Source organism: Danio rerio, chromosome 25, assembly GCF_052040795.2.
Source record: "Danio rerio strain M-AB ecotype USA chromosome 25, GRCz13ab, whole genome shotgun sequence".
NCBI classification, from domain to species: Eukaryota; Metazoa; Chordata; class Actinopteri; order Cypriniformes; family Danionidae; genus Danio; species Danio rerio.
Window position 1 is genome coordinate 6,237,621 of NC_141045.1, and position 13,898 is coordinate 6,251,518.

A 13,898-nucleotide genomic window follows, 5' to 3' on the forward strand; every position below is an offset into this window, starting at 1 on the left:
AACTTTGCACTTTGTCAAACATTAATTTATTTTCCTCATTCGTAACAATCCTCTCAACGCCAGCAAACGTGGCACATTTATGTTTTCTCGCAACCTTAAATGCCAAAAGATATTTACACAGAAAACAGTCCAACTTAATGACAGGTCTCCTCGGGTTATTATTCTGGTTAAACAACATGCTGTCAAAACCAGTCCTGAAATCAATGTTTCAAGATGCGCGGTTGACTGTGTGGCATTGTGGGTTGTGGTTTTTGGGTGGAGCACTCGAATTGTCTCTCTTTAAATTATAGTCTGCCCTTCTCTGCAGCCCCTTTTGCTGATTCCAGCGCAGGTGAAACACGTCTCCAGCATCTTTATCACTGATCAGTTAAGCAATCGCTTTATAAAATGCCTGTCGAGTTTGAACTTTGCCCTGGGAGAAAAATTGGGGGCTCCAACCCTTGTTTTATCATCGCCGAGATCGGACAGAACCATCAGGGAGATGTAGAAATCGCCAAAAAAATGATCCGAATGGCCAAGGTAAAGATATGCGGTATTTCATGCTCACGTGTATTTTAGAATAGGGAAATCCCAAAACCATTCTTTAATTTGCATAATAGTAGTTGTTGTTGTTTTTTGTGTTTTATATTTATTAAGTTTGCAGATTTATAATGTTTAAGTCATTTATTTATATCATTTTGTTTCATCATTAGAATTTTAAGTCATAACCTTTGTCATATCACATAAAATTGACTTTAAATATAGAATTTTAGGTTATTTATGCAGTATTTTTATGTGTTTAGATATTAATTTCTAAAGTCTAAATTGCTATTTTACTATAATAATAATTACTATTATATTATTTCTAATTACATGTGATATTAAGACTAACATCAAATTGAATTTACTTCATTAAAAGCTGAATTTACTAATTGTCTATCTCCATATTACTAATTTCTAAACAATATTAAATCTAAATATGATTCCAGAAATTATTTTTTTTCGGGATTTATAATCCTTTAGTAATTTATTTATGCTGAAGTAACTAATATGTGTGATTTTTTTTTTTTTTTTCTAAACAGAATAAATTGGCAGAGAGGTCACTTAATATTTAGAATTTTAAGCATATTTTGTCAATAAAATTTAAAAATACTTGTTTTTTTCTTAGTATTTTATGTTATACAAAGCTGTTAATTATATGAAATCATCATCATTTTCTTTTCTGTTTTTATGTTATATAATTTTTTTCAGGTTTAAAATATATATACACATATATATTTCAACTTGAATGCGTGTTTTTTTTTTCACTACTTGACATCGGATTAGCTTTAAATTGATACATTTTGATAAAAAGTAATAACCAACAGACATCATATCGCATAAAATTGATTTTAAATATGGAATTTTAGATATTATTTATGCAGTAATTTTATGTTTTTAGATGTAAATTTCTAAAGAGTGAATTGCTGTTTTACTATAATAATACTTTATTTCTGATTACTCATAATATTAAGACTAACATCAAATAGAAGCTGAAATATAATTGTACATTTCCATTTCACTATAATTTCTAAAGAATATCAAATCCAGATATGTTTCCAGAATAAATTTCAGGGTTTATAATGTTATTACTCCAATTAAATTTATTTATGCTTCTATAACTAGTATGTGTGATTTTTTTTTCTAAACAGAAGAAAATGTCGGAGATGTCACTTTATATGTAGAATTTAAGCCAATTTTTGTCAATAAAATAAAAACAAAATGTTTTTTTTCTTAGTATTTTTTACTTGTTTTACAGTATACGAAGCAATTAATTAGGAAATTATCATTTTCTTTTCCGTCTTTTGTTAGCACAATCTTTTCGGGTTTTATAATATACACATTAAGTTGAAGTCAGAATTATTAGCTCCCCTGAATTGTTAGCCCCCCTATTTATTTTTCCCCCAATTTCTGTTTAAAGGAGAGCAGATTTTTTCAATACATTTGTAAACATAATAGTTTTAATAACTCATTACTAATAACTGATTTATTTTATCTTTGCCATGATGACAGCAAATAATTTTAGACTAGATATTTTCCAAGACACTTCTATACAGCTTAAAGTGACATTTAAAGGCTTAACTAGGTTAATTAGGTTAACTAGGAAGGTTAGAGGAATTAGGCAAGTTATTGTATAAGGATGGTTTGTTCTGTAAAATATGAGGAAAAATATAGCTTAAAGGGAATAATAATTTTCACCTTAAAATGGTTTTAAAAAATGAAGAAAAAAATAAAAAGGTGGGCTAATAATTCTGACTTTAACTGTATATTTAAACTATATATATATATATATTTTTTTATTTACTACTTCACATCGGATTGGGTTTAATTTGATCAATTATGCTTTCTGCAAAAGTAATTTTTTTTCATCACCAGAATTTTAAATCATAACCTACGTCACATTACATAAAATTGACTTAATAAACAATTTTAGATATTTATACATTATTTTCATGTTTTCAGATATCAATTTCTAAAGGCTAAAATGCTATTTTACAATAATAATAATTACTATTACATTATTTCTAATTACTCAAAATATTAATAATAACATCAAAAAGAATTTACTTCTTTCAAAGCTGAAATAAATAATTGTCTATCTCCATATCGCCAATTCCTAAAGACTATTAAAGTCAAAGATTTTCCAGAATAAATTTTTTCAGTGTTTATGTTTTCAGTCATTTATTTAACTAGGTGTTTTTTTCTAGTAATAGGAAATAATCATTTTCTTTTCTGCTTTTTTTTTTAATCAAAATTCTTTCAGGTTGTATAATACAAACATATATTCCAACTTTACTTTCTGCATAAGTACGATTTCTTAAAAAAAAATTTTGTTTTATCACCAGAATTTTAAGTCAAATAAAATTGAACTTTAAATATAGTTTTTAATTTTTTTATCCAGTATACTTTTATGTTTTCAGATACAAATTTCTGAAAACCGTTAAATCTTGTAATATTTAATATTATTATTTTTTTTTATATTACATTAATATTTATAATGTTTACTTGTAATATTTAGGTTAAAAAACAAAGGTCGGTGGACCAAAAAAAAAGTAACTTAATTTAAAGCTATTAATTAAATAACTTTGAAACTTTCTAACTAAATAATCTAAAGAATATAAAATCTAAACTCAAGATAAATTAACTTGTTTATTTTTTTCAATGTTATTTTCCTGATTTAAAGTACAAATTTCTAAAGACAAAATATACATTACAATTAAATACACTAGAAAAGCCAAAATTACAAAGAAAAAAAACAAAAACAATAATAATAATTTACAAACAAGTTTGTCCTTTAATTTCTCATTTGTTTCTTTCTCGTTAGCAGATTAAATGAACACTTATTTAACCAAAAAGTAAAATAACACATAATATTTGTTAAAGAAAATGTGTAAAAATTACATTTTAATCAATAATTGAAAAACAAATCTCACCTCTGCTTCAAATAAATTCACCGTCATTTATGTAATATTAGTATTTTTTTTAGTCAATAAAAAGTCTAGAACACTATATCAATTTTTTATATGATTTTTTTGCATTATTTACATTTATTACAGTATTTATTCATGTTTGTTGAAAATACAGTCGAAGTTTATGTTAACTCGCGGTGCATTAACTATTGTTAACAAGCATGAACATTTTAATTAAACGGCATTAGTAAATGCTGAACAATAATTAATAAATGCTGTAATGCATTATTGTTCATAATTAGTTCATGTTAGTAAATATAGGCTATTAACTAATGAAACCAAGTGTGACCGTTATATTAATTAGACTTTTACCTTTATTTTCCCCCTTTCACCGCAGGACTGTGGAGCCGATTGTGCAAAGTTTCAGAAGAGCGAGATCGAGCACAGATTCACCAGAAACGCTCTGGATCGGCTTTACACATCCCCTCACGCTTGGGGCCCGACATACGGAGCTCATAAGCACCATCTGGAGTTCAGTCACGAGCAGTACAGAGAACTACAGCAATACGCCACAGACATCGGCATCTTTTTTACCGCATCCGGCATGGACGAGGTCAATAAACATCCATTTTATAAGGCTACGCTGTAAAATAAAATGCTGGGTTCCACACAATTATTAAGTGAAGATTAAGTTTACCTATAACAAATTTAAGTGGATGAAACATAAAAGAATTTAGTTGCCCCCTTAAAAAATCTCAAGAATTGTGTAGTTCAGCTCATTTTAAATAGGCCTAAGTAGGTTGAACAAGCAGTTAAAATATTTTTTTAGTGAATACAGTGTAAAAATTATGGGCTCCACACAATTACTTCATGTTCTCCCAACAAAAATTGATTCGTTCAACTTAATTGTTTTTACAAATTTAAGTTGATCGAACATAATACAATCAAGATGTCCCAAAAAAACTCAATTGTGTTGTTTCAGCTAATTTTAAATGATAATTTTTAAGTGAAATATTTTTGAGTAATTTTTTTTTGTTTTTTTATTTCGCCAGTGTTAAAAGTTTTTCAAAGTGCATAATAAAATGTATTAAATGTGATTTTACCATTTAGTTGACAGAAGTATTGACATTTGTTTTAACATCTCATAATGTTTTAATTTCCTTTTTTTTTTTTTTGGAAAGTTACATTTTTTATATTTCAATATTAAAATATATATATATATTTCAGATGTCAGCATTTTTAGTTCAATAAACTTTCGTTATATTTTATTTAACTCCACAATATTTCATATACTGTAGCCAAATGTTTGCGATATGGTCCTTATTTGTGGTTGTATTTAAATTGTCTTATTTTCCTCACTAGAGCTGCAGTTTGTTTGATTTTAATAATAAACACATTATTAATATGTTTATTAACATAATAACAATATTAAAACAGTAAACTTTACTTTAAAAATATCAGTTTTCAATGTTCATGTTTTAGGATATAAGAATGTTTTAGGATAAATGTCATTTATTCTTGTGATTTAAAGCTGAATTTAAATCAATCTTTTGTGTCACACGATTCTCCTGAAATCAACATTATACGCTGATTTACTGTTCTATTATGATTAATTATTGGTGTTTATAAGTAATATTTTATAATTAATGTATTTAATATATGTTCATATTTAATTTATAATTAACTTATAAAATGAAATATAAGTGATTATTACAATTATCACTGTTTAAAAAGAATAGTTTTACTAATTTAGTAGGATTCTTTAATAAATTTACAAAATAACAGCATTGATTTAAACCCTCTTAATTTAATGTGCTTTTTTAATGCCGTTTTTTACTGTTACTAAATCAGTTTTCACAAAAATATGAAGCATCTCAACAGTTTTCAACACTAATAATAGTAATAATAATAAATAATATTAATATTATTAATAATAATGTTTATAATTAATATATTTTAACATCTTTGTTTAATTTATAATTAATTTATGAAATGACATACAAGTGATTATTATAATTATCACTGTTTAAAAAATAACTTGAACAACATTGATTTAAACTCTCTTAATTTAATGTGTCCTTTTTAATGGCACTTTTGACTGGTACTAAATCACAGTTTGCACAAAAATGTGAACCATCTTAACAGTTTTCAACAATAATAATAATAATAATAATAATAATAATAAATATTTCTTTATTTAATTATTTCTGACGGATCGTTTGACAATAAAAACTGCAGTAAAACTTCTTCAAATCATAAAAATAAATTAAATTATAAACTACATTAATAAAGAAACCAGCTATTTTAAACTATAATATTGCACATTTTACCGTATTTATGGTCAAATAAATGCAGCCTTGGTGAGCTGAATATGTCAAATGTGTTTTATATATCATATTTATCGTGTATAGTGAGTATAAATCTTTTTAAAACCATTAAAATAAAGCTTTTGACTGAACTTTTAATATGTTAACATGAATAATGATCCACATAATGCTATTTTCCTACCTCTCTCAGATGGCGGTGGAGTTTCTTCACGAAATAAACGTGCCGTTTTTCAAAGTGGCCTCAGCCGACACCAACAACATCCCCTACCTCGAGAAAACAGCCAAAAAGGGTAAATCTCAGTTTACTAGAAAAAATGTGGTACATTCAGAGAGACGACTGTCGTGTGTTGATGCTGAACTGATAATTGAGTTGTTTTTTAATGTACAGTGAGTTCAAAGTCATTTATTCTGGAAAACCCTGTTCTGATTGGCTGGAGGGCAGAGGAGGAGTAACCTGGAAATCCTGGAGTGGATTTTCTGGTTGAGTGTGTGTGTGTGTGTGTGTGTGGGGGGGGGGGGGGGGGGGGGTTCTTCTATGTTTTAAGGTTTATTTCCGTTGTATTTTTGTACTGTAGGTCGTCCTATGGTGATTTCCAGTGGAATGCAGAGTATGGAAACCATGCGCTGCGTTTATCAAACTGTCAAGAAACACAACGCTAATTTCACGTTTCTGCAGTGCACCAGCGCTTATCCGCTGCCGCTAGAGCACGTCAACCTCAGTCTGATCACCGTGAGAAACAAATTCATCAACTATGGAACTGTTGTGGATGAAAGTTTTTTTTCAGCAATGTTAAAAGTAAAAAAATAAAAATAAAATAAAAAAGCATAATGACAGCAAATTAAATGTCTTTTTAGCATGTAGTTGATTGAAATACAGTGCTCTGTATAATTGAGTACACCACAGTTTTGAAATTGAATATTTTTTTTTTATCAATTTCTCAGTGAATATAGGCAATGTATTTTGCTGCATTTAAACAAATTTATTAAACAGATATATTTATTAAAATAATATTTTAGTCACCAAACATATTTAGAAATTGAAAGAAAATACAATTAAATTCAAGCAAAATATTGCAAAAAAAAAATTAAACTTACAAACCTTGCAACCTATTTTCAACTAAATTTTACATTTTTCTCTTTATTTTTAAACTTTGTATTTAATATTTTTCTGTAACGTAAATTTGGATGTATTAGTTTTTGAACCATTATAGTAAGCTGTTTTGATATATAAGCTCCAGATTTGGCTTCAGTACTGACTAATCTAATGAATATGCACAAATAAAATATTGTATAGCTTCCCATTAAAATATGAATTTAAAAGTTAGATTTGTGAGAGGTGTACTGATATATGCTGAGCACTGTTTTTGAAAATTTTGAATGCATTTAAAAAAATTTAACTAATGTTTTAAATAAATAATTAAATATGAATATACTTTTTTGATTGGATAGAATTTAAATAAGATGTAATCATTTTAAAATATATGTTTGGTAAATATATATATTTTTTCTAATAAATCTTTAATAAGCTGTAAATAAATTAAAAATAATAATTAGTTACTGGTATTATTTAAAGACTCAAATAGTTGGATTAAAGTTAAGTTGTCAACATTATCAGGTTTAAATAACTTAAGACTAAAGAAAACTTTTCACACAAGTTGGATATTAATTAATAATAATAATAATAATAATAATAATAATAACAATAATAATAATATAATAATATTATTATTATTATTATTATTATTAATATTATTAATAATAATAATATTATTATATAACAACAACACAATAATAATAATAATAATAATAATAATAATAATAATAATAATGATGATGGTAATTAGTATTATTATTATTTTTATAAAAACTAAACTAAATTATTTTAAATAAATATAAAAACAGAAAATATTAGAAACTATAATAATATAACAAAATAAACTTTAATTAAAAAAATTAAATAAAAAAAATTAAAAATTGTTGTATTTAGTCAGGTTTTGCTGCATTTTAATTTGATAAATTAATATGCAAGGTGCTAAAAAGTTTGGTTGCAAATATATATAAAAAAAAATATAAAACTTGAAATATAGTAAACTGCAAATCAAAAGCAAAAAATACAACTAAAAACTACAAACATTTAAATAGAAAATATTTGAAAAAAACTCTTAATTCAAAATGTGTTTAATTATTATTAATATTTTTTTAACCAAAACTATGCCAATTCATGAGTAAATCAATGAATATGACATGAGATATTAACTATATTTAGAGGATAGTTTCATGTAAACGTGATAAAATAAAATAAAAAGCAGTGAGTTCTTTGCACATTTTATTAACCTCTTTTCCACCACAGGAGTTCCAGAAGGAGTTTCCGGACATTCCCATCGGATACTCCGGACATGAGACAGGCATCCATGTGTCTGTAGCTGCTGTGGCTCTCGGAGCAAAAGTCCTGGAGCGTCATGTGACTCTGGATAAAAGCTGGAAAGGCAGTGACCATGCGGCCTCGCTGGAGCCTGATGAACTGGCAGAGCTGGTGAAAGCCATCCGGGCGGTGGAGATGGCCATGGGGTCACCAGTCAAACAGATGCTGCCCTGTGAGGCTTCATGCCACAGCAAGGTCACATTTCATTATTTATTATATTACTATTGCCATTATTATTTTGCATTTTATTAATTTACCAAATGTTGATATTTGACTGCACAAGAGCTGAGCTGGAGATAAATTGATGCATTGCAATAAATAGATAATTTCTTAGATTTTCTTAATGCATGAATCAATTCTGAGCTTAGTTTTGAACAGCAGATGGCGCTCTAAAGATGATTATCACAGCAGATTGTGCTCAAGGCTAGTTTTTAGTAGTAGAGGGCGCTGTAAGGCTAGTATTTAACAGCAGATAGCACTCTATGATAGTTTTAACAGCAGATGGAGCTCTAGACTAGTTTTAACAACAGATGGCGCTCGGCTATTTTTAACAGCAGATGGAGCTCTAGACTAGTTTTAACAACAGATGGCGCTCGGCTATTTTTAACAGCAGATGGAGCTCTAGACTAGTTTTAACAACAGATGGCGCTCGGCTATTTTTAACAGCAGATTGAGCTCTAAGCTAGTTTTAACAGCAGATGGCGCTCTAGACTAGTTTTGACAACTGGTGGTGTAAACACGGTGACACTAATGAATATTAATGAAGTTGCACAATAGAGCGTGCTGATTGGTTTGAACCAAGCCTTACTCATGCATTAATGCAACACACTGTAAGACGTAATAAGACTCACTCTGGCACAGACGCCCAGTCTGCACGCTGGAATACACGCTATTATGTCATGACCGTGACGCAGCTTCAAAAATTCGTTTCAAACAGGAAGTACGAATTTGCTTGAAATAACGCAAAAACAACCAATTTACACTTTTTAGTGAAATATAGGTGTCCTAATAGTGTTTTTAGCAGTGTGGGACACATATACGACTGTCAACAGCTCAAATAATGTGTTTTGGTGTTTCGTGATCCTTTAACACAGATGGTGCTCTAGACTGGTTTTACCAACAAATGGCGCTATAGACTAGTTTTTAAAACAGATGGTGCTCCACACTAGTTTTAACAATAAATGGCGCTCTAGACTAGTTTTTAACACAGACGGCGCTCTAGACTAGTTTTAACAGCAGATGACACTCTTGGCTAGTTTTAACAGCTGATGAAGTTCTAGACTAGTTTTAACAGCTGATGAAGTTCTAGACTAGTTTTAACAGCAGATCGTGCTCTAGACTAGTTTATAACAGCAAATGACGCTCTAGGCTAGTTTTTAACAGCAGATGGCGCTCTAGGCTAGTTTTAACAGCCGATGGTGCTCTAGACTAGTTTTAACAGCAGATGGTGCTCTAGGCTAATTTTAACAGCAGATGGTGCTCTAGACTAGTTTTAACAGCAGATGGTGCTCTAGACTAGTTTTAACAGCAGATGGTGCTCTAGACTAGTTTTAACAGCAGATGGCGCTCTAGGCTAATTTTAACAGCAGATGGTGCTCTAGACTAGTTTTAACAGCAGATGGCGCTCTAGGCTAATTTTAACAGCAGATGGTGCTCTAGGCTAATTTTAACAGCAGATGGTGCTCTAGGCTAGTTTTAACAGCAGATGAAGCTCTAGGCTAGTTTTAACAGCAGATGGCGCTCTAGGCTAATTTTAACAGCAGATGGTGCTCTAGACTAGTTTTAATAGTAGATGGCGCTCTAGGCTAATTTTAACAGCAGATGGCGCTCTAGGCTAATTTTAACAGCAGATGGTGCTCTAGACTAGTTTTAACAGCAGATGGCGCTCTAGGCTAATTTTAACAGCAGATGGCGCTCTAGACTAGTTTTAACAGCAGATGGTGCTCTAAACTAGTTTTAACAGCATATGGCGCTCTAGGCTAATTTTAACAGCAGATGGAGCTCTAGGCTAGTTTTAACAGCAGATGGAACTAGGTTAGTTTTTACAGCAGATGGCGCTCTAGACTAGTTATCTCTAGACTAATATCCATGATCGATTATATTTGCTTAAATAAGAAATCTATATCACTGTTTTAATATAACATTTATTATATATGTTTAATTTCTATGTTTTTTGCAGTTGGGTAAATCAGTGGTGGCCCAGAAACCACTAAAAATGGGTGAGACTTTAACCCTTGACATGCTGACGGTGAAAGTGGCCGAACCACAAGGTGTGAGACCAGAGAACATCTTCAAACTGGTTGGCAAGAAAATATCTGTGAACTTGGAGAAAGATGCCACAATTACTGATGCCATGATTAAAGGTTGATGATTAGCCATTTAAAACATAAAGGGACAGTTTAGCCAAAAATGAGCATTCTCTAGTTCTAGACCGGTATTGTGTTTCATGAGTCTGTTGAACACAACAGAAGATATTTTGAAGACTGGTAGCCATTGACCTTTACACCAGGAAGGTATTTACTATGAAAATTAATGGCTACCATTTTTGAACATTCTTCAAAATATCTCCTTTTGTGTTCATCAGGAGAAAAGAAACTCAAACAGGTTTGGACCATGTGGAAGTTGAGTAAATTAAGATCAGATTTTTAGGTGAACTGTCCCTTTAAGGAGCAATGAAGGGGATTTATCTTACAATTCTTTTAGTATTTAAATACACATATTTATAAATATTAGAGGTAGATTATAAACGTAAAAGCACTACACCACAAGTATATCAACACAATCTCTCAACATTTTGTAACTGTTTACATTTATTGCTGGTTTATAAATTGTACAATTGCTGGTTTGTATGAATTGTACAATCCTCTCATTTGTACTTTTTTTTTTTTTACGTTTCGCTCATTTCCAGTTATGGGAATTTGCTTTTATTGACCTTACATTAAATTCATACCTTAATAGGCCTAAGCATTTCAACAATGTGCTCTAGTTTTGCAGGCTATTCAAAACGTTTGTCTTTTATTTTAGTTAGGCCTACTTATTGTGTTGAGATTAAACGCAAAGATGACATCATGTATTGATTTTAAATATGTTTAAAGTCACAAGTTTGCTTGTTGTATCCCTTACTGACTAATACCATTGTAACTGTAGTGAACAAACACTTTTAATAGAGAATATGCTGTAACACAGAATATGTGTATAATATAGTATACACGTGGGTTCATTTTACAGCAGTGGCAGCAAGGTTCTGAGACAAGCATGTTATTTCTTGTTTACACAAAATAAATGTTATAAAATGTGAGTGAGTTGTTTTTCAAACCTGAGGATCCTCCGAACTTCCGTCACTGCCGCCCCATTTTCATTCAGACGCCATTTTGCGTCTCGTGATCGACTATTTCGTAAATAGCTAAGACGCTTGTTAAGTTTGACGTCACGCGAATCGGCTTCCGGGTCCAAGCGCTTTATTCAACTGTATGGGGAGACTCATGAAATAGTAATAATAAACGTTTACAAAGCAATTAAATTCTTTCGAAAATCACGATCGCAATATATATGTCCATGCCTAATATCCGATGGCCAGAAAGTCATTAGCTGCGTCCCAAATGGCACACTATACACTATGCACTCATGCACTATGTACTTATGCACTTACACACTTAACAGAATAGTACATGTAGTGTTGTCCCAAATGGCACACTAATGTTTTTTTACTAAACGGAAATTCAAACCATTTTCCTGATGATGTTTGACGGTTGCCAAATAAGTGAAATAAACGACCGAATTATCAAATAATACCTGCCGTGAGTATAACCGCATTCACCATCGGGGAGCGCTATAATCACTCTCGTAGGAGAATTTTGCTTTCTCCATCCAAAATAAATAAAGTTATTCAACATGTGCGTCCGATAGCTCCGCCCCTTCCGCCACGTAAGCAAACCTGCGGTCGTTGAGTGCATGAAGTGTCCATCATTACACACTTCATTATAGCGGCTGAATGAGTGCATCATACGCGTAATTAAAGTGCACTTATTATTTTAAGAGTTTTCAGTGTGAACACACTACTTACACTATTTATACTACAAAATGGCGTAGAATAGTGCATAAGTATGCGATTTGGGACGCAGCTATTCATTTTTTATAAATTGTTGAATATTTTGTATTTGTTAAGCAGCAAGCCCAGAGATTTTTGTGTACACTATGATTTTATATAAAATTAACTTTAATGTTTGATAGGAATAAAACGTGATCATAAACCAATGATTTCTCCACTCAAATAAATGGCGGCTTAAACCTGCGGTCGTTGAGTGCGTGAAGTGTCCATCATTTCACACTTCATTTTAGCGGCTGAATGAGTGCATCATCCGGGTAATTAAAGTGCACTTATTATCTTTAGAGTTTTCAGTGTGAACACACTACTTACACTATTTATACTACAAAATGGCGTAGAATAGTGCATAAGTATGCGATTTGGGACGCAGCTAATGTATTGATTTAATATAAGCTTCTTATTATAATTCAGTTTTGAAAAGATTGAAATGCAGTGCAGTGTCGACACCTGCTGGACAGATTGTATAAACGCTAATTTATTTAAATTCAAGTTAAATTTGTACTTCTATCAGCTATACCTCGGAATATCTGCCTGGATGGTGAGTTGGTTTTAATTTTTTACAAATTTTTGCAAATACTCTGATTAAATAATGTTAATTCATATTAATTAGATCTTTTTTCTTTTTCTTTTTCTTTTTACAATATTTTTTAATCTATCCCTTACTACTGTCATAATTTATAGGCCGAGTAGTGTTTTTAAACCATACAAATTAAAGTGTATTATATAGTGTATTATAAAATGTATTACAACACTGTTCATGAATGAACAGTATTAGTGAACTGATGGCTAAATTGTCCTGTCTTTTACAGTGAACTGTGGTGTATTGTGTAATAGCTATATTAGTTGAATGTCGAAAACCACCATTGACTTCCATGTTTGTTTTCCCTACTAGGCTATGGAAGTCAATGGTTAGAGGTTTTTAGCTTTCTTTAAAATATCTTTTGTGTTCAAACAAAGAAAGAAACGGCAAAAGGTTTGAAACCACTTGAGGTTGAGTAAATAATATTTTTGGTTTGGGATGGTTGGCGTGGTGGCTCAGTGGATAGCACTGTCGTTATACAGAAAGAAGGTCACTGGTTCGAGTCCCGGCTGGGTCAACTGGCATTTCTGTGTGGAGTTTGCATGTTCTCCCCATATTTGGTTTCCTCCGGGTGCTACACCCAAACACATGCGGTAGCCTATATATGTGAACTGAATAAACTACATTCTATAAGTGTGAATGCAAGAGATGTTTCCCAGTACTGGGTTATAGCTGGAAGGGCATCCGCTGTGTAAAACATAAGCTGGATAAGTTGGTGGTTCATTCCGCTGTGACACTCAACATCTAAAAAAAATGCCACAATGCAGTCTTGAGAGTTCTAGCGTTGAATGAATTTCCACGTCTGAACACAAGATGGCATCCAAACACAATTATATTTTGAGCTTGAAGAATACACGGTACCCAGATAGCACGCATATGTGTTGTATTTTGGTCAGAAAAAGCATACAAATATCTGATAAAAGTCTTTCAAGGGTATTTGATGAATAATCTAAATCATAAACTTATTTTACAGCATATCTTATCAAATCAGGGTGTGTCTCTAAAACAAATCTTTTATAATAGACATATTATAAAC

General features: G+C 30.7%; 1 protein-coding gene across 1 annotated transcript; it reads left to right on the forward strand.

The window, feature by feature from the left end:
• The first annotated feature begins 311 nt into the window (after positions 1–311).
• Positions 312–11,473, forward strand: nansb (N-acetylneuraminic acid synthase b). The gene is given in 6 exon segments (NM_001007420.2): positions 312–519; positions 3,826–4,041; positions 5,946–6,045; positions 6,331–6,485; positions 8,106–8,372; positions 10,357–11,473. Coding segments are annotated over 6 exon segments (1,059 nt in total). The 5' UTR covers positions 312–387; the 3' UTR covers positions 10,546–11,473.
• The last annotated feature ends 2,425 nt before the right edge of the window (positions 11,474–13,898 follow it).